The sequence below is a fragment of the Anastrepha ludens genome, chromosome 3 (assembly GCF_028408465.1).
Source record: "Anastrepha ludens isolate Willacy chromosome 3, idAnaLude1.1, whole genome shotgun sequence".
Lineage (NCBI taxonomy): Eukaryota > Metazoa > Arthropoda > Insecta > Diptera > Tephritidae > Anastrepha > Anastrepha ludens.
Window position 1 is genome coordinate 66341816 of NC_071499.1, and position 27771 is coordinate 66369586.

The following is a 27771-nucleotide window of genomic DNA, read 5'->3' on the forward strand; positions in this document are numbered from 1 at the left end:
ATAGAGTCCTACAAAAAAGTCGAAAGTCTCTACTAAAATGAAAAAATTAGTACACATAAAGGGAACATGTTTATATGTTTGCCATGATACCCATAACTTGTTACAACTGCCTCAAAGTCAAAGGGCGGGGGCCCACGGAGGAGGAGCCAGCAGGAAAACTGTTAAATAATCCGTGTGACGCCCAGGGACAATGTAGCGAAAGTACACTTCTTGTTTTACTAAATAAATGTTACTAACCGAGTATAACATTTAACCACATTCAGAGTAAATAATGGTGAATAAGATAGCTGAAGTTAGGAGAAAATACATGGCGCGAATCGATGCTTATGCGGAAATCACTTTTTCTTCCGATTATAAAATTTATTTTGTAAAGTATTATTAGAGTCATAATTTGTGATTGGTCATTGCTTAACGTTTTTATTGGATGTTCAAGTATAGTTTAGAGGACTTTTTCCGATTTGAAGAAGAAGATTTTAAGAAAATCGTAAATATGTTTTAATCTGAAGCTATAGGGTAGTCCAATAGAACCGCTTATATTCTGAGGCCAAGAAGTTAATTTTTGATACCTTCAACTGAAGTGAAGCGTATTGCGGAAAAGACATTCAGCATTGATCGAAACAAGTGAAAGTCAGAAGGGATGTAATGTCTGCATTATACGGTGGATTTTTCTTCCGGTACACAATCTACCACTTTCCCGCAGAATCGACAAAAAGGTATAACCTCACGGTTATGGTTAGCTCATAGGCTGCTGCTTATTGTTGACGCCCATAAAACTCTGCGCGTCTTAAATCACTTTGAATATATTTTACTTGGACGCAGATTCCTTTCCAGAGGTAAAATTTCCCACCCACTATTTTCCAAGTAAGCTTTAACGGACTGTGTAACACATGGCCGAGCATAGTGAAAATGGAACATCCGTGACTCGGTTGTGGTCGTTAATTCTGGTAGTTTTTAATTCAATGCTTCGTTTAAATTTTATGATATTATCAGTAGCGCTCCCCATTCATAGTTGCACCTAGTTTTAACAACTCATTATACACCATACCATTATGATCTCACCAATTACAGAGGATTATCTTCGAGCCATAGATATTCGGCATTGGAGTCGATATGCGATATACGTGGTGCGTTCAAAAAGTATCGCGAATTTTGTGTTTTTTCAAAAATCATTTATTTATTCATTAATATCTATTTTGTCCCCTTCAAAGTAATCCCCATGATATATTATGAGCTTGTGCCAACGTTTTTTCCAATCTTCGAAGCACTTCAAGAAACCATTTTTTTAACTTGTTCAGCTCCTCCTTCGATGCCGCCTTTATCTCGTCAATCGTAGTGTAGCGTCCTTTCATGGGCCTCTTCAGTTTCGGGAACAAGAAAAAGTCACAGGGGGGCAGATCTGAGGAATACGATGGCTGTGGCCATCAATAGACAAATGACACGAGCCAATCGATATGTCTAGCTCCTCAGCAACTTCTCTAACGGTGATTCGACGATTGGCCTATACCATTTTCTTCACTTCATCAATTTTTTCGTCTGCTGTTGAAGTGCTCGGCGTCCGGCACGCTTTTCGTCGTTCACATCTTCTCCGCCTTCTGAGAACATTTTGTACCACCGATAAACGTTGCTTTGGTGCAAAGTAGCTTCTCCGTATGACACAGTCAACATTCGGAATGCATCCGCGCACTTAATTTCGTTTTTCACACAAAATTTGATACAGGTTCTTTGATCCATCTTTTTGAATAGGTAAAATCGTAGACGAGCCGAAGCACGTACAAGCAAAGCAACTGTCAACAATTAACTCAACATTCAAAATGGCCGAACTCGTCGGCTTGAGTGAGAGACATGAGTATCAACATATCGCCACAAAAAAACGAAATTTGAATATACGTAACTTCCGAAAATTCAAAGTTCACGATGCTTTTTGAACACACCTCGTATACCGACATTCAGATTTATCAAATGGGGTTTTATAAACACACAAGTTAACATAGTCGGCGGTGAAAAAACTATGTTGTTTATTGTTGCGCCACTCTCCGATTCAAATTAATACCACCAAACGACCACTGTTGAAAATCCTTTACTGTAGTTACACATCCAATATGCTTAAATATGTATATATAATTGGCGTTTACACCCTTCACTCCAATATGTTAATACAAGAGTTTATACGAGGGTTGCCTTATATATTTTGCCCAATAATGTAAACTTACTAATAATGAAATACGATTTAGTTTTTTAAAAATATTTTCTTTGGAAGTCAATACACTTCTGTATTCGTTTGAACCAATTTTCAAAGCACTTAGAAGTGGATACCCCCAAAACGAGTTGTTTAAAGGCTTCAACAGGAAACTTATTTAGGGGCTGAAAAACGTTGACGTCGTATTTCGTGGTTGCTGTTCGGGAGCAAATCATTAGGTGCTAAATCATAGCTGTAAAGTGTAACCCATTAATTGGATCTTTTGAGCGCTCAAAAACTCTTTTGTGAGCCGATACGTGAAGGCTGATTCTGACAAATAAATGGTTGTGTACCACTCACAGTTAACTGATTTAAGTTTTTCTAGTGTTACAATTGCGACATGACCAGATTTTCCTTATACAACAGACGACCATTTGCTCGGAATTAAGCCCGTCTTGGAAGACCCGTACTGCCGATCGCTCTTTTGTTTCCGGTTCATAGGCATAGATCCATGATTTGTCACCTGTTACAATGTCACAGACGTGCTTTAAACCACCGCGGCTGAATTTCTTACACATTTCTTTACACCAGTCGGCACACAGTATTCGTGTATTAGGCAGTATTAGGCAATGAGCACAAATCTTCTTGACGACCAAATGTTCATGCAATATTAAATGTATACTGGTCTTACTGATTACCAATGGCGTCTCTATCTTGCGATATATCACATGACGATTTTGCGTTATCATTTGACGTACAGCGTCAATTGTTTCTGAAATTTTTACGAAATTTTATCCTGAAAGAATAGGAAAGAAAGAATGTACCAACGTTTCACAGTGGCTAAGTATGGTGCTTCAAGTGCGTTGATCAATGTACTTCTGTCTCGAAAATCGTAATAAATCATCGCACGAAAATTTTCACGAGTTAATTCCATCTTTTATGCGAGATGAACTTTTCAACTCATTCAAAAAAGAACATATAAAGCTCGGTAAGTGAAAACTTTATATGTAAATTTATATTAAAAAATACCAAACTTTGCGATAAAAATATCGAATTACAGATCATACCTTTACCTTTGTTTGCCAGTAACGTTCACCATTGACGACAACTTTGACTCCATCGTCAGTTTAGAAAAAAGTAACATATGAAGCACTGCTGCCTTCGTTATGTAAGCCATATGAAATAAATAGAAACTTTATTATTTATTCACATATCCTTTAAGCCGGAAATGAGACAAAGGCGGTCTTGTTGATAACCGAGTAATCGACAAAGTTGTTTGCCGATCACACTCAGTTCACATTAAGTATAGTTTGATCTCTTATTAGGTGGATAATATCCATAAGTGTTTGAATTGATTGATTTTGAGTCTTCATTAATTTGTCCAGAGTAGACTGAACAATGACGAAAACATATATATTTACTTGGTAAAAACAGCTGATTTAACAGATATTGGAAAATGTAAAAATATCGTTCTATATGAATCTGTGTAATCGCGTGTAATAAGGTTGTGAAAGTTTTTGGATGCACTTGGCACAAAATTTTGATTTAAAGTAAACATGTTTTACATATAATATAAGAAATCCTAAGTTTTTTAACTTTGCCCTTCAAGCATTTAAATGGGTGCGTATTTTTGTTGTAAGTCTATAGATACGATTGTTATAACCATTTCTTTCATTGTCCCGCTTTCTAAAAAGAGATTAATATTAATTTTGTGTTCGTCATTAGCATTTATTCATATGAAAATTTGCAAAAATATTTAAACACTTTTGACTTATATTCCATTATGTGTATGTATGTGCTTGAACGCCTACAGTTATACTCGTACTATATAAATATATACAAATATAGGTGTCAAAAATTCGTTTATATTAAATAAATGAGAATGCTTCTTCCAAACCGCTTTTAATGTATTCCCTCCACAGATCTGCTCCCAAAACTCACACCTCTTTCAGACGTGAGGAGGGGTAAACGAACCCCAAAGTCTCTTGCATTTATAGAGGAAGGTCTACCTATATATGAAAATCTGCTCCAGACCTTTTTCGTTTATGTCTAAAACTGGTAGAATTTGAAATTAGAGTTCGAGTATTCCAGAAGAACTTCCTTGAGTGTATACGATTTCTTCCCATCGCGTCCTGTGCTTGATAATGCTATTTTTTATGAGTATACTCTGTTTTACTCGTATATTGTATGTCCTATCAGGGCTAATAATGAGAACTTCTCAGTTTTGTTTCCATACCACAAATCTTCACTAGCAGCGATCAAAGCCTTAGATTCAAATTCAGTTTCAACGAAATCACTTTTACATCGCAGGGAGGAACTAGAAATTGCTTGGTCATTGGCTTGAAATTACTCTGATATGGGTTCCCGATCACAGGGTTATAGAGAGTAATGAGATTGCAAATGAGCTGCCAATAAAAGGTTCGACACTAGATTTAACAGAAGCGGTGGCAGTTGTTACCTCGTTCAACATAATAAAAACATTCATCGCTTCACATGCCTATGATTTAGCCGAAAGAAGGTGGAAGTATGCACTACAAGAAGAAAAACATGGCCGTCGTACAACATCCAGAGATACAAATTTCGGCTACCACACCACAAATTTCGGCTACCACACCAGAAATCGTGTTAAAACGGGAATACCTCGCTTTTTGTTCCAAATCGAAGAAAAACGGAGTACAAAGCCAACAAACTTAGTTTATTTCACCTGAATTCGTGTCAAAGGGACCACTGAGAAATTTTAAACAACTTTTCAATTTGTATTGAAAAGTAGAACGAAATAAATATTGGTTCGTGAAGTCCATGACGCTATAAAGTTTGGCGATGGATGATCTTATGATATATTTCTAAATGGCATTCCTATAACAGTTAAACAAATACCCTACTATTTAAAATCAACATTTTGCTTATAAAGCCAAGGCTTTTACTGTGTTGGCATCAGTCTAACAAAAACGCTCAGGAAATTCAACATTATCTTGAGAATTTAAAGTCCTCCAGCTATCTTCAACTCGCCTTTTAAGCGTGTAAGCGAAGGAGACTTCAGGAACCCCTTTGGATGTCTGGCTGAACTCCTCCTATTGGTGGTGTGGGTCTTTATGTTGTTTCACAAATGGAGGGACCTACAGTTTCAAGCCGACTCCGAACGGCAGATATTTTTTATGAGAAGCTTTTTCATTGCAGAAATACACTCGGAGGTTTAAAATTTGTCAATGGGTCTAATGCTAGAAATATAGATATACAAGTATATATTATCCATCTAAGTGCGATATCTTCGAAGCTTTTCTAAATTACTAAAATCGCTGTTAAGGCTTTCGAGATTATATGTTTATTCGCCAGACTTCCTTAAGAGTTTATCTTTTATGATTACTCCTAAATACTTAATTTGGAAAGAAATCTCAATTATAAGGAAACCAAATTCTTCCAACATAATTCTTTTAGTGAAGATAGCAATTGTAGTGTTCATTGGCCTCGCGGATATAGCATTTTCATGCCAGCAAATATACGATACTTTGGTTGTTTGCGCTTTCCTATCTACTGCTGAAAGAGATGAATACGTAAAGAGAAAGACAAATTCATCAGTAAATTTTTGGGGGTACATATGCACCTGAGCCATTAAGAAAGATGAGGTACTACCTGCACCGATAAGAGCTACCTGTATGCCTTGTTAGCTTCTACTTAAAGCAATTCATACAAAGAATTATTTAGATAAATTATCTCGCTTGTGAGATGAAAGCCTAGGGAAACCGTCGTGCTAAATTTTGCAAAGGCCATCCTATTAAACTTTCCTGCATAATGCGAATGAAGAAAGCGCCTCTCTTCGAATGCAAAGCTTAACCATGATCTTCGATATTCACCTTTTTGAAAAAACAGTTTCATAAATTTATATGTATATAAGACCGATTTGTGCTTAATGATATATACATATATAGGGTATTTTATTCAGACCTCCGATTTTGAGATTTAGATATTTAAAAAAACAAGCAGTGCGCATTTGAAAAGTTTGATATGTTTCATTATTGTAAAGAGTGTAGACGTGAAGGTTATATGTAATATATATGGAACACAATATCTGATAAATGGACTCTACGTGATATAGCCATCACGCTAACAATTTCTAGGTGCGTGAAAAATTCACTCTGCATACTTTGATCATATCGGTAGTGGACTTTACCGCAATGCACACACATAACAGTGGGCAAACACGAACGATGTAGGATCGACACAAAAAATAAATGGCGTTGAATTTAAAATAGCTTTCAATACTTATACATACTCGTATAATAATGATGCAATATATAGGGGGGCAGTATTGACTAGTATAGGAAGAACAATTTAAACAAAACTACAATAGTATGAGATATGAAATTTATTCTGCCTCTTACATTCGTGCCATTGCATATGGAATAACGTATTTGAACCACTCGATTCACTGTGCACGGCGTTATTCTGGCAATAGCGTCTCGAAGATTGACCTCAAGCTCGTCCGAAGTTGTTAACTTGATAGCGTAGAGTAAGGACTTAATCTAGCCTTAGAGAAAACACTCGAGGGTTGCCAAATCACATGGTCGTGGCGGCAAATTGGTGAACGCTCGCCGTCAGATTACCCAATCTTGAAACTTCGAGTCTTGGCTTGCTTATTTGGCATGCAGCCATTTTGAAAGAAATAAGGTCATGCCGTGAACCGCAGCACAGAGTCACTCTTTGTGGATGTATTGGTGCTTGGTTGAATACTTGTGTATTGTTTTTGCTCCAATAACGGTAATTTGCTTGTTGACTAACTTCGTTCGCTGAGCCAAAAATCATCCTCGTCCGAGAAGATGATTTTTTGGCGTATTTACAACTGAGCTCGAATTTCGGTAATATTTCTTAATATGTTACGAAATGGCAAACCTGACAGAATATTTTGACAGGTGGATGCCATTGGTAACTTTGAAAGTTACTGAAACATTACGATGGGGAAAACTATCATTGCTATCTGATCACCCTATTTATAAATATATACACCATACTAATATACCATACAGTAAGCAACACGCAACACAAATTAATAAAACGGTAACGAGCGCGATTTTTCCTCCAATTTTTCCAGTTTACATATATGTATGTATTTTTGATTAATTTTCAATTTTCAGAAAATTTTCTATATGAAGTACAAATATGCATATAATTATGTATGAGATTATGTATGTTGTAATTTTATTTATAGAATTCTTTTAAGTGAATGCCATGGAAGTTGACCTGTACTAATAGTATGCATAATATAATTTTAATTGATTTTTCGGGGTGTAATGTTACTAAACATAACTGTAGAATTTTGACTACAAAATGAACTCAGCTGCCCTCTCCCTAATCTTATGTTTTGAATATGTCTAATTTGTACTGCACTAAACTAAATCAAAAAGGACACGATACTTTACACAATCTCTATTATGTTCGTTGTTGAATCCAAAGTTTGCAAAATTATCCTCATTTTTTGATTAAATTATTATAAATTAATATAGCTGAACGACACCACTAGCCCCGACAGCCCATCCATTGAATTTATTCCCGAAACAAATGAGCCTTTTTCATCTTATCAAAATCAGTCAAATTCATCGCGACCCACATCTCCAGAAAATGAAAGTGCATCAACGAATATTTTGTCAAAAAGTCCACTTCGCGAAGAAACTCCGAACCCGCCAAAAGAACTGCAAGATAGAAGAAAGTCAATGTCATGGAAAACTTTTAACCTTAAACGTCAATTATCAAAAGTCAATATGAAAATTGGTATTAATGTTAATACTGAAATCGATCTTATTAAAAATAATTCTGTCTTTTACACTCAAAAAGAAGTATCACCTGATGAGAGTGGCGGCGAGAGTGTATCGCCAAATGACAAAACAATTAAGAACGACAGTAAAGAAAACACCTGTGATTTCAGCAATGAACCTGATACTGATCAACGTGATTGTGATGGTAAACAAATAACCAGTTTTCTCACAAAAGGTTGTAATAATAATGCTAACTTAAGCACAAACGATGATTTAGCAGATCGTGATGATATTTTTGACATTTCAAACGACTGTCGAACAAATACGAAAAAAGTAGAGTTCGAAAAAGAAACAACTGAGGATGGTCAAACTTCAAGGCCTAGTGACTTACCACTCTCCGGGTCTGTTGATGCCAATCAGGGAGAAAATTTGTGTAATAAAACCGCTCGTCAAAAATTTAAAGAGAAGCAAAGGGATCAGCGACTACTATCTGTTCCAAATATTAAATATCAAACCCGAGATATTCGAGCAAGGACAAATAAAATTGATTCTTCACCGTCCATAAGTGGAAATGTTTCAAAAAAAATATGTAAGTACTCTTCTAGATAAGAAAACCAAACAACCCAATTGTACATTTTCACATCCCGAAGTAAGAGATATGTATGTATGTATAAATAACTAGAAATAAAACTCAAAAATCTTTCAAATCTTGTATAACATTACAAGGTGTTTTAAAATTGTATCTCATAAATCAAATTAAAAAGAAAATTTGGCACATAGGAATAATCAGTATGTTCCCCTTCGACAAGAGATCCAGGTGCATTAGGTCGAACTAAAAAATGTAAATGTTATTACAACAACGTATTTCATGTTTGTAAAATAATCAGCCCTACCACTGAATCCAGTTGATGTTTTGTAAACTCTCGAAGAGCTATGAACAAAAATTTGAAATACTAGAGTTACATCATTGAATTCACGTAGGCTTTCGTACAAATCTTCTACATTGAGTTCATGCTGACGTAGTGGATTTGATAATAACAAAGCTCAAATAAAAAGTGACGAATTGAAAAAATGGTACATAAAAAAAGCTAAAATGTAAGAAAACATTTAGAGTAAGTAAACTACAGGGTCGTTTGAAAAGTCCGTGCAATAATAAAAATTACTTAATTGTTTAGGGTAAACCTGTGAATCTGTTTTATTTTTCGGCATAGTCTCCTTTTAGGCTTATACACTCCGTCCAACGCTGTTCTAGTTTGTTGATCTCTTTCGAATAATAGGATTTGTCCAAGTCTTGAAAATAGCTATTCGTTTCTGCAATCACCCAAATAGTACCCCGAGTGATTCGAGGAAACCTAGTCTGAAGAATAAGAGGGATGGGAAAGGAGTTGAAATTCCATTTCCATTAATTTTGCGACCACAAGAGCTGAGGCGTGAGTTGGTGCGTTGTTGGGATAGAAAAGGAAAATCACTTGACTTCCTAGATTCAAACGAATGCGAACCACAAAGAAATAGACCGATCTGGCTGAAATTTAGTGTCTGTTCTTCCAAGAGATGCTACTAACAAAACATAACCTCAATACGCACCAGTAGTGCCATCTCCACACTTTGCACGGACTTTTCAAACGACCCCCGTAAATAAATATTTGTGTAAATACACATGTTGTAGAATAGTATGCTCGGGTGCGAAACTTCTTCAAAAGTTAAAAATAACTAAAAGAAAAAACGATGGATTTTCAAAAAGATAGAAGAAAAGCTTACGAATAAAATTAAGCTGAGAAACTTACATTACCAGCAGAACTCTACTTTGGTCTTAGTTTTCTTACCCATCGTCCTACAAAATTGTTCGGCTTAAGGTTGCTTTTGTAATATGTGGGACGTCCAGTCTTTAAAAACTCCTGAATTCCAAAAAAATGTAAATGGGAACCAATCAGCGAGATAAATTCTCGGACTATGCGCTGGCAAAGCTTGTGGCTCCCTTCTTCCAAGCACAAATATTTACCTTCATAAACTCTGCCAAGTTTAAAATATTTTAAGAAACTGAAATAAAAAAACCAATTGGATTATTTCCTAAACCCCACTTTCATTTAGCCGATCGATCTGTACGAGTATCCGTCCATTTTGAGGATATTGTTAGCGTTTCTTCTGTATTTTAATGGCAGAAGTTTTCTCGAACTTCCTCCTCCCATAATAAAATATTAAGAACCGGAGCATCCATTTATTGCCCAACTTCAATTCAAGTTGTGAAAGAAATATAGGGTCATCTCTGGTTTATGTTAGAATTTTTTTCATGGCAGAAATATACTCGGAGGTTTGCCTTTGCCGACCGAAAGCTTGTCATTTGTAAAGGTGTCTCATTCCTACAATAGGCCCTGCCAAATGGCAGGTTACGGTACAAGATAAAAATAAGGCTCAAAAATAGTTTATAAGTATTTGTACGCATCTTAAATTGAAGTACACACGTTATATTTAGTTGAAAATTCTCCAGTGTAATCCCCGACAGCTGCATTAATCTGCTCCAGCGGGTACCACTTTAGGTACGAACCTACATGCACGAACTAACCCTTTCCACACGTGATAATCAAGTAGGCCAGGTTTGAAGATGGCCACCAATCTGACGATCAATGTTAGGTAGGTAGAAAGGTTGCTGGGGAGCCACGGCTATAATTTTCCTTACCTTATGAGTAAATGCGGCATCCTGCTGAAACACGTATTCTTACAAGAAAAATATTGGCAATGTTGTAAGATTATGTTTTTTGTAGTCTAGGATTTTTTTCAACGCAAAGCGATTTCAATATCGCAGCTCTTCTGGCCTGCTCTCAACTCATCGTTGTACTTACACTTGATATCACACTCTACTGTTAATAAAGAAACAATACACTGTAAATAAACTTATACCTATTCGTCCGACTATCAGCTCTACGTTATCGGAGCCACCCAGGTTTATATCCGGCTAAAGACTTGATTGGTGGCATTATCTAAAAATTTTTGGTGATTCTTTTATGCTGCTACAACAAGTAATAATAGGACTATGAATAAGTTCGTTACGGTTTTACAACAGATGGCGTAACTTGATTATTATTCCATCGATCCACATTTCCAAACATTCATTGGAGAGCTACTGTCGTAAGGCACAAACGTCAGTATAAGTTTTTTATTTGAAGCGTAAACAACAATATTTTTACCACACTTGAAAATGTCGAATTTCGTGCCAAATAATGTGTTTTTGCGGGGAATTCTTCTTCATTATTTTAATATGAAGAAAAAAGCAGCCGAAAGTCATCGTATCTTGGTGGAAGTTTATGGTGAGCATGCTCTATCTGAGCGAACGTGCCAGAAGTGGTTTGCACGCTTTAAAAGTGGTGATTTTGGCTTGGAAGACGAAGAAAGCGAGGGTGCGCCGCCAAAGTTCATGGATACCGAATTGGAGGAATTGCTCGATCAAGATCCGGCTCAAACGCAAGAAGAGGTTGCAAAAACTTTGGGAGTTGATCAATCAACCATTTCCAAACGTTTAAAAGCCATGGGAATGATCCGAAAGGTAGGCCATTGGGTGCCGTATGAATTGAAGCCAAGAGACGTTGAACGCCGTTTTATGGCATGCGAACAACTGCTTCAACGGCACAAAAGAAAGGGTTTTTTGCATCGAATTGTGACTGGCGATGAAAAGTGGGTCCATTACGACAATCCAAAACGTCGGGCAACGTATGGATACCCTGGCCATGCTTCAACATCGACGTCGGCGCAGAATATTCATGGCCTGAAGGTTATGCTGTGTATCTGGTGGGACCAGCTGGGTGTTGTGTATTATGAGCTACTGAAACCGAATGAAACGATTACGGGGGATGTCTACCGACGACAATTGATGCGTTTGAGCCGAGCACTGCGAGAAAAACGGCCGCAATACGCCGATAGACACGACAAAGTTATTTTGCAACATGACAATGCTCGGCCACATGTTGCACAAGTGGTCAAAACATACTTAGAAACGCTCAAATGGGATGTCCTACCCCACCCGCCGTATAGTCCAGACCTTGCGCCATCCGATTACTATCTCTTCCGATCGATGCAACATGGCCTGGCTGACCAGCACTTCCGTAATTACGATGAAGTCAAAAAATGGATCGATTCGTGGATTGCGGCAAAACCGACCGAATTTTTCACAAAGGGAATCCGTGAATTGCCAGAAAGATGGGAAAAAGTAGTAGTAAGCGATGGACAATATTTTGAATATTAAATTTGTAACCATTTTACGTCAATAAAGTTTCAAATTTCGAAAAAAAAACCGCACGAACTTATTCATAGTCCTATTATGTCTTTTTATCAGTAGTTTTTGGCTTAACGACACTATTCGAGGCCTCTCTAAATGCTTTCCAGATTTATCTCAAAGTCCCTGTATAAAAGTAGAATATCAAAATCTTTCAAAACCCGTTTATTTACTTTACGCCAGCAGATATCGCAAAAATAAATGCTAAAAATGAGATTAATTAAAAAATAATAATTTTTTAGCATTCGTAGCTTTTCTACGATGGTACGAACTGCTATCGTTTGACATGGAAGCAAATTTATCTCTCAGAAATTAATATTAAAGAGCTGTCGGAGATGTACCTATATTTGAAACATAAACATCACTTATATGAAAAAGGCTCAAGGCAGTTTAACTACTCAAATATGCTATGTATAATCCTAAATTTAAGTTTTTATATCACATTTAAATATTTATTAGTATGTTTTGCTATTTGTTCGCAATAATCTATATGTGTGTAGGTTAGGGTGCTTCACCAAAAAAAGTTACTATTTTTTCATTGAAATTAAAAAATTTATTATATTTTAAGACTTTCGAAAAAATATGGAAAAATATTAAGATTTACGTGAGGTGGACCGATTCAAAAGATACATTCAAAACTTAAATTTTTTTATAAATAACGCTAGTTTTTTTAAATATTTTCTCCCAAGAGTTTAAGCTTGAAAAGTCTGCATATAAAATGCTTAGAAATTTGATCAGCGGAAGCAAATTAATAAGAATTAGTATGTTTTTTTTTTGAAAGATAGGTTTACGAAATACTTTAAGAGCACATCCAAATTTTGATCGATTTATACTTCTATGGTATCATTAGAATGTTATTTTCTTACTATTTTCTTGGAAAGTTAACCCATTCTCGGCCCAGTTTTTTTCACAACTACATATCTTTATTTTAATTCTCTTGATACAATTATTAAAAAAATGCTATGCATACCCTTTACACTTAAACTCGTCTATTATATAAGTATAATAATATGAGGTGATTTTTTGGAAAAAATATTTTTAACTGTTATTATATATTTATAAATAATTCAATTGTTGGGAGCATTTTCAAATTGGTCCTGGCCAAGTAAATCTGAATATTTTGGTGAAAGTCTCAAAATATAAAAAATTTTATAATTTCGGTGGAAAAACACTACTAATTAGTTTATAGATAGTGATGCACCCTAATATACATATGTATATATGTGCGCAGAAGCTTTTTGATGAGTTTAATTTTTCTCTATATAAATAGAGAAAATAAAGAAATGGCTCTAGCGAGGAACATTTATTTTCCAGTCATATAAAAATTTGGCGAATGATGGCTAAAAAAGTGATTTCTCAATGTCTGGTTAGTGAACACTCTCCATTAATTTTTGATAAAATTTATTGAAAGATGAGTTGTGCCGGCTTGTGACTGTTATAAGCTTACATGGCAAATTTCAGCGTGATATGTCACATAGTTTGTTTTCTGTGCTACTGTAAACAAGTCAAGCTCGAGTGTGTTCTTCGAATTCTCTTTTATGACTTCAATTGTCTCAAAATGTTTTCCACGGAGCGGCAACTTGAGCTTGGGAAACAGGAAAAAGTCACATGGAGCCATATCAGGCGAATACGGTGCTTGCGGAACGATATTAACATTATTTTTGTTCAAATAATCGCGAACAAGACGTGATGTGTGAGTTGGTGCATTATCGTGATGCAAGAACCATGACTTGTTGTCCCACAATTCCTTCATTTTAAGACGAATGTTCTCTAATGTTGTCTAAATAATATTCAGCGTTAACCGATTTTGCGATTTGTGCGATTTTCAAGCACAATTTCCTTTACTTTTCCTATGTTTTTGTCGTTTACTGATGTTGCTGGACGACGTTCATGAGGCAAGTTTTCAACCGATGTACGGCCCTCTTTGAACGATTTGTACCACTGGAAAACACGTACACGCGATAGAGCAGAGTCGCCATAGGTTGTCTGCAACATTTTTAAGGCGTCTGAAGCCGAAATTTTGTTGGAATAACAAAATTTCAAACAAATTCTTTGCTCAACTTGAATTTCCATCGTTAAATTCGAAGAACACACTCGAGCTTGACTTGTTTACAGTAGCACAGAAAACAAACTATGTGATATATCACGCTGAAATTTGAAAAGTGGTGGCACTAGATTAACAACAACATTTTGTACATTAAAAATGTCACGATAAATAGAAAAGAAGAAAGCAGAAGCATGCGTTGCACTGCCGACATGAAGGGCGCTAGAAGCACGACGACGATGGTGCGAATGGAACGGCTTTTCGCCATTTCATTTTATGCAGACATCTGGATGTACACGGCGAAAGAAAAACAAAAAACAAAACAGCTGGTCTATCGATACCACCTTTAATAAATTCGCCTCGATTGGAAGCTGAGCGAGCCTGCTTTGTTGTGTTGGCTGATTGTTGACTTTGACCGAAGATTACTTACGAATGTGACCAGTCGCTAGAGTCGTTTTGAGTGCGTGATGGTTTTTTGTCCATATCGTTATAGTAACAACATATAATTTTTCCTTGACTTTTTGGGAAACGCTGCTAGAGTGTCAGTCCGGGTCGGATATTAAGTAATACGGGTCGTTCTCGTAATGTGCATCTGTTTTGAGAGCGATGATACTTTGCTTCTTCATGGAATATTTACACCGGAGGGTTGCTTTTGCTTACTTTTGTTTGCTTACAGATCTTAATGTGGGCGTTCTTGAAACAGTTACGAGCTTTAATGACTAACTGTAACTGGTTTTTAATATACCGTTTAATTATATATTTCAATTTTATTTTGTGGGGCATTTCCTTCAAAAAACTTGCTCCATGCATTATGTTATTAAGTAAAACAATAGCAAATAATTATTTAAGGAAAGAAGGGAAAAATAGAAATTAAAGAGTATTAATTTTCCCAGCAACAAGACTTAAAGGGTAAGACTGACAGTCAGGTTAGCATGAAAATAAGCAGTTTACAAATATTTTTTTTTTGTTTTAGGAAACTAGTACACGCAAACTTTTTCACATTTATTTATAATTTCCGAAATATCAATTTACATGGTGAAAATGCCAGGGGCAATTTTTTCAGCATACTTCTTTATAGAGGTCGTATAAGCACGGACATTTTTTATCAGAAACAAGTAAATGAAGACATTTTTTGTAAGGCTGATAGATTATCTACAGAGGGAAATAGACCTTGTTGAAAAAAGAAAAAACAAATACTACGCAAACAGGAGCACATTTAAATTTTTGTTTGCTAAAAAATGGTTAGTTAAAAAAAATTATTAAAGTTATGTAGTTATAAACATTTTCAAAAGTAACCAATCGAAAAAATTGTACGTCATTCTGTGTAGAATGTATTTAAGAAAATGAGTACTACCAACTTTTGGGTCAATCGGTTGAAAACTTTACGAGTAATTATGTCAATCGTTTTGAAAAATGTGGTTCCGAGAAAAATGCAAACAAAAATAAAAAAGAGCTGTATGCTATCCCTCAACGTTGTCTTCAAAAAATTATAATTTCCGTAATTATTTAGATATTTTTATCGGAGAACATTTTTGTTTTTTCAAAATTACGCCTTAATTGAGTTAGCTCACTCGTAAAGTATATTAATTATGAATTATTTCAGGAAATGTAATTTTATATAATATGTAAAGATGCATTGTGTAAACAAATATTTAACAAATTATGATTTGACCCTCATTCTTTGAGTTTCTTGGACTCCTGCCACCAATCTCCTAAACACACCAAATTCTTCCTTCTTTAAAAGTATGTTTAAGCTGAGTTTGGACTTTTTCCAAACACTTTGCATTTTTTGTTACAGTTTTCGGTTTATAGTGACTGCATTCATCCTAGAATGTGTATGTATGTATGTCCGAACGCGAAATAAACTTTAAGGAGTTTGTATTTAAAATTGTGAAAATTACTTTTTGACTGGTCTAAAGAATTAATTTGCCCCTTTTTTTTAATAAAAAAAAGAAGAAAAACTGCAAATATTTTATTCTAATGCTTATTTGAACAAAATGCTTGATTTGTAAATGAAACTCATAATACATATTTGATTGAATGTAATTTAGAGAGTAGTGTTATTCGCACCTAGCTTCACAACAGCATTTGTATATCAGCATAAAATTCTAGCCAATACTAGCGAAACTCTTTCTAATTTGAAACTCTTCTGCTTTTTCTTTCTGGAAATAGGATTCTGATGCAGTTCAGTTCAACTGTCTTTATGTCCTTATGTGGAGGCTGTTTGGTAATTTTCTTACTATTTCTGTACTTTTAGAAGATTAGTGCTATTTACATGGTCTATAAACAAAATACCCAAAGCATCATGCCAAAAATGTGTTATATGTATAAGAATTTGTTAATGGCATTGCCAACTCACTTTGATATATAAGTAAATGCAATAACCTATTAGCTGGTGTGTTTGTGGATGAGTTTTCCGTAAACAATATTCTGCTTCCAACCCGTAAAAATCCCCTTCTTTTATTTTGCAATATTCTTACATGGGTGCATATTTCTATGTAACCAATCACGCACAGTAAAACAGCGAGCAACTTTAGACATTTTTATGAATTGATTAAAAAAAAATATATATATAAAGAACGTTTTAGGCACTCACAGAAGAAATAAGATAAAAAAATAAAATATATAGTTTGGTAGAAATAGTTGAAGTTGGATGAGAATGTATGCATTTTATGAACATAAATTCATATGAATTTGTTGGATTTTTATATGAATTCTGCAATGGCACATTAAGCACAATGCACGAAAAGTAAAATTTATGCGAGCCTTTATTCTTTTTAAGCTAATCCGATCATGTGACATTCCCAAGTAATTTTTTTATTTCTTTATGTATTTTGCTCAAACAATATATATCTATTATATTTTTCCTGGCCTCGCATTGAAGTAATAGCAGCTAAGTATTACTATGGAAATAAAAAAAATAAGATAACTCCAAAAAAAGAAAAATCTATCAACCTCAATGAAGCTATAATCAAAGATGATGAAATATATTTAACTTTCACTCTGTATTAGCCATATTGAGCTACTCAATAAATCCGTGATATCCTCTTGAAAAAATATTTTTATGGTTCTCGTCTATTCACCACTTCTCCGCTCGCTATCCCCCTGCTCGGCTTACTTCACGAAACATTTGCATGTGAAAGGAACAACAAAGTTATCGAGCAAGTTTCGTCGCTAGCGGGTAGGGTTATAGCTCATAAAACTGGTATAACTGACTAGTTTACAAACAAATGTAATTTTAGGCAGTTTTATAATATCGTTGCCAACATACCTATATTTATTTAAACCAGTTGCTTCATCTATTCGGCACTTTCTAACGCTAGGCGAATATAAGAGGCATTTTCAGAGAAAATTCTAAAGAAAAAAGTACTCTAAAGCATAGAAATAAAAACGTTTGCTAAAAATTAGCAGGCAATACTGTTTGCCCATTCTACTTTGTTTTGGCTTTCGCATCTTTCAATCATGTGTATGTTTAGAAGTGGAATTAAAGTAAAACCATATCCCCATACCCTTTCCATATGAATAAAATTTTATGACAGCAAGCGATCTCCATAATTCGTGCATGGATTAACATAGGTCTTCTGACAATTGGAAAAATATTTTTTTTTGTGGGAAATTTGTAGTTGTCAAAGCCCTTGTAAAACGTGAAGAAAGTTCCAGAAATTAATAAAATCCAAGTTGAAAATACTAAGTTATGGTGTATTTTACATTTGCATGGTTTTTTTTTGTCAAACTACGAGATTTTTCATTTAGGATATTCACCTTTCCGAAATGTGTAAGAAAATCATATCAATTACTAGATTAAAGCTTTACAAATAATAATACCATGAAATATAGCAATATAAATACGTACATATGTAGCTGGCAACTACAACCGTTTGTCGGTCTTGGCCGCTACCAAAATGTTGCGCCAATATCCTCTGCATTGCGCGTTGACCCCAGTTAAAAACACCAAGAGCGGTCAGGTCGTCGTGGACTTGGTATTTCCAACGTAGATGAGGACGTTCTTTTTTGCGAGTTCCACCAAGGCATTTCGAAAAAGCACCTTCTTTGTGCGTGAGCTTTGACAAGGCATACATTAGTATAATTAATTCAAATTACAAATTTTAGGACAACTTTTCTTCTATGTACTCCGCATTTTGCCATTATGTTGACCCTTCTTGTGACAATTTTGGACTTACATATTTACACAAATATACAGCATTGCATCGAATTTCATTAAATGTAATATGTAGTAATTAAAGTATTGTCAATTAGTACCTTTTATATAATAAAATATTTTAGCGGTTTCAGGAAATCAAATCTAAATTTTGAAATTTTCTCCGCTAGGTTAAACTCCTATGGAAAATTTATATTAAAATAAAATAAATAATTGACGCATATACTTCTGTTAGGTATTTGGCCGAGCTCCGCCTATTTGTGGCGTGCATCTTGATGTTATTCCATAAATGGAGATACCTACAGTTTTAAACCGACTCTGAAAGGCAAATATTTTTTTATTAGGAGCTTCTTACGTAGATATTAAGGAAATGGACGTAGGAGCGAACACTTAAATAAATCTGTGTATATGTCTGTAAAACTATTTTATCAAACGCTACGAAACTGGAATTGCATTTGCTCTTATGAATCATGATTTTGAATATTATTGAGATCGCATAAAAAATCGAAAGAAAAAATATTCAAAATTAATATTATACACAAATTTTCGGAAAAATGCACACTAATGGGTATGTACGGGCATTTCTAAAACCTCTAATTTTGCAAACTCGAATTAAAAACTATATAAATAAATACAAATCGTATTTTGTAAATGCAAACTATGACTAAACTTTGGTAAGACAGCTGAGAAAAATCCTGCGCCTTATAAAGGGTATTTCAAAATATGATGTCTTGATGTCAGTAGTGAATAATTCCTAGACGGTTGCTTTGTTTTATGTCATCTTTGACATTTGTCAAGTAGACAAATGTACAATTTTAACTACGGATACAACGCGTTCAAATTATTGAAACTTATTATGGTCGACGAAAAATTCATGATTTTTTGGTGAAAATAATTATCCGAAGGAGTCGACAATTCCAAAGTTGGTAAAAAAATTTAAAGAAATTGGTTCTGTCGAGGATAGGAAAAGGACTGGCAGACCAACGAAATGTAACAATTAGAAAAAACTATCATTGATATCTCGTCATCTGGTCTGGTTATTTAATTATTTTCCGTGTGGTACATTTTTGCAATGCATGTAGAGCTTCTCTTCTAATTTCTGATGTGCTGCTTTTCAGAGCAGACATACACTCCGAGCCTCGTTATTGGTTTCCGAGGAGTAGAAGGTGATGTGTCTTGATTTTAATGGTTCATGTCCGCTGCAAGAAACTACTACTGTAAGTTAGAAAGAAGTTATTACTTACTTGGATATATTAAATGGTACCAACTTTTGATATGCTCTAATGCGGTTCTCTGGGAAACATTTTGAAATATTTTTTTTGTATTGCGTTAAGTTAGAGGGGTTGTGCAAATTGGAGGCTAAGAAATCTATTATATTTTGTCCTTTTCTCAAATATAACACAAAAGTTGTCGCTTCGTTTTTCATATATTTTTTACTTAATGTAGTAGGTATTAGATACTTTTCTTATGCAGACAGGAGGGTTATTTTTTTAAACTGCAGGTGAGATATTTTAGAGGAATTCTTCACTTTCATATAAATTTATTTTCAGTAATTATTTATGTAAAACCTTATGTTAATATTATTTAATTTTTTTTTTTTTTGTGTTTTCATCAACTCAAATATAACTTAAACATAAAGGCGAGCGCATTGTCATATCCATCTTTTTATTACCTTCATATTTACTTACCCCAGATAAACGGAGGAACAGCATCTGTCGCCGGCAGTTTGGCATCGTGCCCCACGAGTTGTGGTAGCAAAGTTGTTGTTTCAGGTAGTTCATGTGATCGCCGTGCTAATGATGCCTGTGAAGTGGGACCTTTAAATAATGTTGATGGCGGATGTAGTGGTGATGAAATTGGTAATGTTATCGCTTCCAAATCATCTTTTCAAGAACAAATACCAACATCATTACCTACTGAAAATCCTGATGCAGCCGTTACTCAAAGTTCCAGTGAAGTTGGAGCCTCCGCACAACCATCTGTTCAGCAACCTGTTCAACAACAAGTATCAATCCAATCTGAAACCTTAAGAAAGTCAAGATCGCAAGGTGGGACATCTTAAATTGCCTTTTTCATTCACAATTCATAAATTACAAAATTCTCGGTCAAAGCAACAAAATTACGGATTATTTTAAAATCTAAAAGCAACTGTTTTTATTGCACCGCATTTTATAAAATTTAATCTCATTTTATTTACTACTAGTCACTCAGAGTCAAAACGTTAATGTTGCTTTATATACATATATATAAATATATATATAAATAGATTAATTCCAAAGCTGGGCCGTATTTCTTGAAATGTTGGCAAATATTTGATAAATCTTAATTAAATTGAGAAACAGGGTATGAATTCAGACTCGATGTATGCAGTAATGTCTATGTAAATAATATACGCTCCACGCAGAATTTTCTTCTAGGCAAATTCTTTTGATTGCCAGATGTGAAGTATATCAAAAAAAGGTTCTTATTGAAAGAAATGTTGTTGTAACAAAGAGTGATCATTGACTATTTCCACGATATTTTCGATAAGATTTGGCATAACGGCTACCCAATTTCATAAACGATGCGCTGTTCCTCGTCAGCAGTTCAAAAATGGCTCTTGGATACATTTTTCCTTTAAAAAAACTCCAGCGGTTCAAAACCATCCAACGAGGTCAAATCACATGATCGTGGTGGCCAATAACGACATATTCGAAACGTGTCTGAAGAATTTTCACTATTTCACAATTTCCAGGCATTGTGCGTCCATGTAACTAAAGCCATGTACAAAAAGTGGAGCTCTATTCAAAATAGGCGATATATATAAGTGCTGTATAAGGTGACCAGATAAGAACGATAGAAAAAGAAAATCAAATAAAACAACAACAGAATGAGATATCAAATTCATGAGCCAGTCGTTTCTTGTTAAGCTCGGATATGTCGAGATCAGTCCGCGGAAAGTCTATTAACATCCATCTATACCGAAAACTACTGGCGGTAATGATATCTCCTTCCTCATTTCGAACAGGAACTGCACCAAACAGTCAATGTTTGTGGATGCATTGAAATCATGATGACGACCGTCCTCACAACGAAATTCACTTTGCGTATTTACAACTGCGTTGGAATTTCGTAATATTTATTTTTTAATAGCTTTCACGCGTACGCGATCGGAAATTAAAAGACGTTTTATGATTAAATGGCGAACCTACTAAATATTTTGACAGCTGAATGTCATTTGTAGCTTTGACAGGTGCTGAAACGTATCAATTGGAAAAACTATAATCTGGTCATCTTACATATATTATTTGGCAGTATTGAGGAGGTGATAGTTATTTTTCCTTGCCTACAATCCATAAAATTTATATGATAATCTGGTATCTGTAGTGAAATTCACTGTGAAGTGAATTACAGAACCCACGGAAATTCTTATTTATTTTGAAATAATAAAGTAAATAGTTGAAAGCTTTATTAAATTGCTGCGCATTATCGCCTATGTGTAGGTATAGAATCAAATACTTACATATTTGAATGCCGCTAAATTATTACGAATCGAAAATAAGTAAAAATTTTTAAATAAAAAGTAATAATTTTTTAGCTTACATATTTTGCTGAGTCTAATATTTTTTGTTAATTTTTTTTTTTATTTCACAATAATAATTTTCTTATTTTCTATTTATTTTTTTCGTTCAAGAGAAAAATGATTTTTTATTTATAATATGATTTTTTGCCTCGTACTGAGGTGAAAGCTGAATGCTGTGCACTCGGAATTCTTTTCATAGAGACAAACGGAGAATAGGAAACACTATTTTAGCCTTTTAGTTATAACTCAATTCCCCCACAAAAATTGAGTAAACCATTAAGAGAAAATAAATATTTACAATTGAAAATATCTTTCTTGATTTTCGAAATATTTTTTTTGAATCTCAATCAATACACGTTTGCGTATGTTTGAACATTTTGCCTTCAATGAGCTATAATGCGGTATTCTACAAGCACAAATCTTTTTCGCAACCAAACCTTCACACAAAATTGAATATAAACGCGTGGAAATAGTGCATCAATATCGTGATATATCACGTGACGATATTGCAATATGAGTTCACTCACAGTATAAATTTTTTCTGGCACAACAACATATTTTGAACGACCTATAGGGAATTCGTTCTGCCATGAGAATCGTCGAAACACAGTGCCTCCAAATGGTGCATCATTACCAAAGATCGAAGTGCGTTGATCGACATTCTGTAGTTGATTTAATCCACATCGAAAGTTAAAGTACGTTTCAAGTTACTGTAAATAGCACAAAATGCACTCGCTTCGCAAAACGTCTAAATACGAGTACCATTAAAAAGGTTAATCTTTGCGATGATGCCAGATTTAATATATTCACCCTAACGTAGCCAAACCTGAGGTATCAACCAATGACCTAATGACCCTACAACTGTATAAAATCTATTACCACTTTTCCATGGCAAGCACCATACATTCTCAAACTAAGCCCTAGCCCTGTTTGAAGCCAATTCACAATTTCAGCTCAAGGTCCTCTTCGGCATTAAAGAGCATTTTTAACCAAGTGGCATTAAAGATACAAACTTTTTAGAGCTTAAGTTGACAACATTTCACCTATAAAAATTTACTGATGATGACACGGTTTTCAAGCCGAAGGGATGTTTCTGTGAATGACATCTACAATTTCGTACGGTCCTGGTAATTACTTTAGAATCGAGCTTAGCACTCTTTCATAATCTTGGATGAGTGTATGGATTCTTCGTTATACAAGCAAAATCATGTAAAAGATGTAGAGAAAAGTTAATCAAGCTTCTCTTCGAATTTGTGTTGTGTTTCTAGATGTTGACCTATAAATGGAAGAATTGGAATTCAATTCCTTCGTATTGAAAATAATTTTTTTAGACACTGTTCCATCGCAGAAACAAAATCGGATGCATCCCAAGTCTACAACCTCAAATTGAATTGTGGTCATCTACAAGCCCACCAAAGCTCGAGGTTTGTCTTGTCTTTTTTTATCTTAAAAAGCTCAAAACTAAACCAAGCCCTTCTGTACTCAGTCTTTCCAGCACAGAGGAAGTGTTCTTCTACCACCACCAGCGGGAACCGAATAGCTTTAGAGCTGGAACGTTGGTATCTATTCAACTAACATGGTCTATCTGACGGAAATGCTGCATTTTTATTCGTGTTTATGTCTAACATATGTCGCTGGAAATTGCACACTGTTTATGTTGTTGTAGCTGCATAATTATACTGTAGACAGTCCTTGGCCGACTATATGTAAATCCGGGGCGTCGACTGTCGTGCGAGCGACACACCATTTATCGTTCTATTCACTAGCTCGAGAGAGGTTCTTCCCAATTCGGGCGCAGCTTATGGTATTGCTTAACGTCATTTTCTACAACTGTACTCATTTAACGGGGATACCACATTCAGATATCACGGCGTTTAGGTAATACCTTTTCTTGCTGTCGAAAGTGATTTTAAAATATATACAGAGATAATGTTTGCCAATTCTTCTTTGTCGAAGCTTCTAAGATGTGGCGTGTCGTTAATATCTGGTGGGTGATAGATTTAGACCTAATAAAGACCCATTGGTTAGTTTCAATCATGTTTTTTCTTTCACAAGAAACGCTTGGTAGGCCTTATATACGGTATTAAAAAGTTCGATAATTGACGCAGATTGTAGTATCACTTTTTGTGGATTGGGTGGAGCACACAAAATATCCAGTTAAAGGGTGTGCTATATTTTACACAGGAGTTGATGTATATACTTTTCCATGAACCTTATTTAAATAGTTTATCCGGCAGTCCGCGGCCTCTCGTAGCTTTGTTGTTCTTTAGCCGCTGTATTGCTATACATATTTCTTTTAGTTAGGTAAAGGGGCGATTGTTCTGTCTTCTTCTGTGGGATTTCAATTGCTATCATCATTCAGAGAATTATGTCGTGCTGGCCGAAATTCAACTTCTTTTTAGGCTGCACTACATAAGTGTCGAGATATGTGACCCAACCCTCTTGCGTGGTTCGGTTTTTATGCACCAGGAGAGGGCGTTAAAGTGCAAATCTGTTCGCTGTCTGGTGCAAATGCAGCTTTCAGACGAATATTTTTAATTATGACTGACGCTAGAATGTTTTTTTTTGGAGTTTGTGGATCTTGGCTGCAAGCAGGATGATAATCCGAGCCGATGTTATATTCTCGGATCGAGCATGCATTTGCATAAGAGTAATATTCTGGAAGCGGAACTGGAACTGAATTGATTTCGAGTTTTTTGATAAAAGACAGCTGGAAACTGATGCTGCATAGTGCAAAGAGATTATTTATCGTCATATTTTCGTGGCGCAAAATCGAAGAGGTTTGCTTTTCAAATTGGGTTTGTTTACACAGTAGGATTAAATGAAAACATTGATAATCAGACTCTCTTATTCAAGAAGAAGTTCTCAATTTTGATCGCTTTTTCTGAAAATCTGTAAATGAATATTTCTAAATTTCGTTTTTTCTTACTTTTTACTTTTGAAATTTGTCTTCCACTTCCAAAAAATACCCTATAAAACAGAGTTGCACAGAGAAAGTTTTCGTTATCAACTAAGATTATTTCATAATCTTAAGATTACTTCATAATCTTAAATTGCTTGATTAAAAATGAATTAACGCTACATTTTTTCACAATTTTTTCTCGGACTCTTTGGCAGTTCATAAACTTTGCCTTAAAACTTTTACCAGTATTTCCATGGTAGCTTGATCGATCACTGCAAAATATTTGCAGACTTATCTTCTCGATTATATAGATAGGAGTCTATATCCCGAAAAACAAAGTAATATTTCGATGGATTGGCGATCTTAAGTATACGACCAAAATCGTGAAAAAATCTCGGATCGCGCAAAATTTTTAATTAATACAGTCGCTTGACGAAGATCGAAGTCCGATAAAGAATTTGTGGTAATTCGTGAAAGGAGCAATACCACACAGGTCCAATGCACACAGACTTACACAGCGAGAGGGAATGGCAAAGTATTCCAAATGAAATTATATACAAATTGGTGGGAAGGTGGTATACCCACTCGCATAAATAATGTTAAATGCAATAAAGAGCAAAGATTGAATTCTAAAAAAAGGGTTTCGTCCTTCATGCTGCTTTAATTTTACGATTTGCTTTGTTATTGCTATTCGTGTACACTTAGAAAAGCACAAAGCACAAACATGCACTAAGTACTGCTCCCTACTGTAGGTGCATATACATACATACATATATACTGCATTATATAATGTTTCCACTGCAATTTACTTTCGCTGCCACTAGCGTGTTTAAGCACAGACACCATCCATTTTTAAAATTCCATACAAATATCATAACCCAAACCCATTCCAAATCCATTTTTCACCCATCAAAGTCAGCTTCTCACTATTTATTATTACAAAATCAACATAATTTTAATTGTATGCACCATTTTAGAATTGTAGGGATTCGGACTTCACAATAAAAAAGTAGACAAACGAATTACAGTTCAAACACAATTTCCATCAAACTCGCAGTGGTAACAGTTCTCTCAAACCCAAAATCTGCAAACCCAGGGTTAGTCTTTATTGGAAACGTATTATTAGATGCTTTTTCAGGCATGTATATGTACTTACATATTGTAACACCCTTACAACATTAAAACACAATCAATCCTGTCACATAACAACTAACCTTTATGGCACGAAGTATGTAGAATTATTGTACAAAGGGTGACATAAATAAAGACGAATACACTATAGGTAGAATGATGAAGAAATTGTGTTGTGAAAAGATGTTCTAACGTCTAATATTTGAATTAACTCTATAGGTTCTCAAAATACTATACATATTACTACACTACGAGGATTGTCTTTTATATTTTGCGCCCTATAATGCAAATAGTAAAATAATAATGAAAATGGCTTTATTGTTTTTCAAAATATTATTCTTAATATATTCTCTTCAATATACTTTTGCGTTTGCTTGAACCAATTTCCAAAGCACTTTTGCCACTCATAATTGGATACCTCCTAAACGAGCTGTTTAAAGGCTTCAATAGCTTTTTCGGGCGTTGAAAACTGTTGAACTCGCATGTTATTATTAATGATCGGGAGCAAAAAGAAATCAGCAGGTGATACATCATTGCTATAAAGCGGATGACCCGTTAATTCAATTTTTTGAATACTCTCAAGCTCATTTATGTGAGCCGGTACGAGAGAGCTCGCATTCGTCTTCGACGCTTGGTTTTCCTTAATACTCTGAAAATTTCTGGCGAACAATGGTTACGCACCGATCAAAATTAACTGTTTGAAGTTTTTCTAATGGTGAAGTTGCGACATGGCCAGATTTTCCGAGAAAAAGGCTACCATTTGCTTTGAAGAGCTTCTTCCGCGAACAACTTTTGTTGGAATAAGCTTGTCTTGGAACACCCATACGGTCGGTTGCTGTATTGTTTCCTGCTCATATGCATAGATCCAAGATTATCACATGTTACGATATCTTACACCTGCTTTGAACTACCGAGACTGAACTTCTTCTACATTTCTTTACACCAATCAACAGAGGCCTTTTTTGGGCAATTGTCAAATTATGTGGTATTCAATGAGAACAGATCTTCTTGACTACTAAAAAGATTCATGCAATATTGAATGTATGTATGGTACACATGGTCCTACTAATGCCGTTAACGCACAGCATCGATTGTTTCGGGTACAAGAGCTGTTTTTGGGCTGCTTTTACGAAATTTATCCTGCAAGAATTGACGGCCACTTTGGAACTCGTTGTCCCAGCGTTTCACAGTGGCTAAGTGTGGTGCTTCAACGTTAAAAGTCGAAGTAAATTGATCAATGCACTCTTGGCTCGACAACCTACGTTGAAAATCTTATTAAATCATCGCAGGAAAATTTTCACGAGCTAATTCCACCTTTTCGCGATATGAATTTTTCAACTAAAAAAAAAAAAAGAACAAATAAAGCTCGTAGGCGTACGGCTGCGGTAGTCGAATGGTTTGGTGCGTGACAACCATTCGGAAGACGTAGGCTGGAAACTCCGTGAAACATCAAAAGAAAGAAAAAGTTTTTTTTTAATAGCGGTCGCCCTGCGGCAGGCAATAGCAGACCTCCGAGTGCATTTTTGCCATGAAAAAGCTCCTCATAAAAATTTTTGCCGTTCGGAGTCGGCTCAGGTCGCTGCATTTGTGGTACAACATCAAGACGCACACCACAAATAGAAGGAGGAGCTCGGCCTAACACCCGAAAAGGGTGTAAGCGTCAATTATAATAGGTCTATTTATAAGTTCGTGCGGTTTTACAACAGATGGCGTAACTTGATTATTATTCCATCGATCCACATTTCCAAACATTCATTGGAGAGCTACTGTCGTAAGGCACAAACGT

The 27771-nt window shown here is 35.2% G+C and overlaps 1 protein-coding gene across 4 annotated transcripts in view; it reads left to right on the forward strand.

The window, feature by feature from the left end:
* The window catches only part of LOC128858125 (syntaxin-binding protein 5), a 75169-nt gene that overhangs the window by 35001 nt on the left and 12397 nt on the right, over window positions 1-27771 (forward strand). For 2 of the 4 annotated variants that reach the window (XM_054094119.1, XM_054094120.1), the window contains exon 15: window positions 7675-8512. In XM_054094119.1, coding sequence (XP_053950094.1) covers window positions 7675-8512 — 838 coding nt within the window. Of the gene's footprint in view, window positions 1-7674; window positions 8513-16403; window positions 16459-20083; window positions 20439-27771 lie in introns of all 4 variants that reach the window. The other 2 variants (XM_054094121.1, XM_054094122.1) reach the window with 2 other exon arrangements.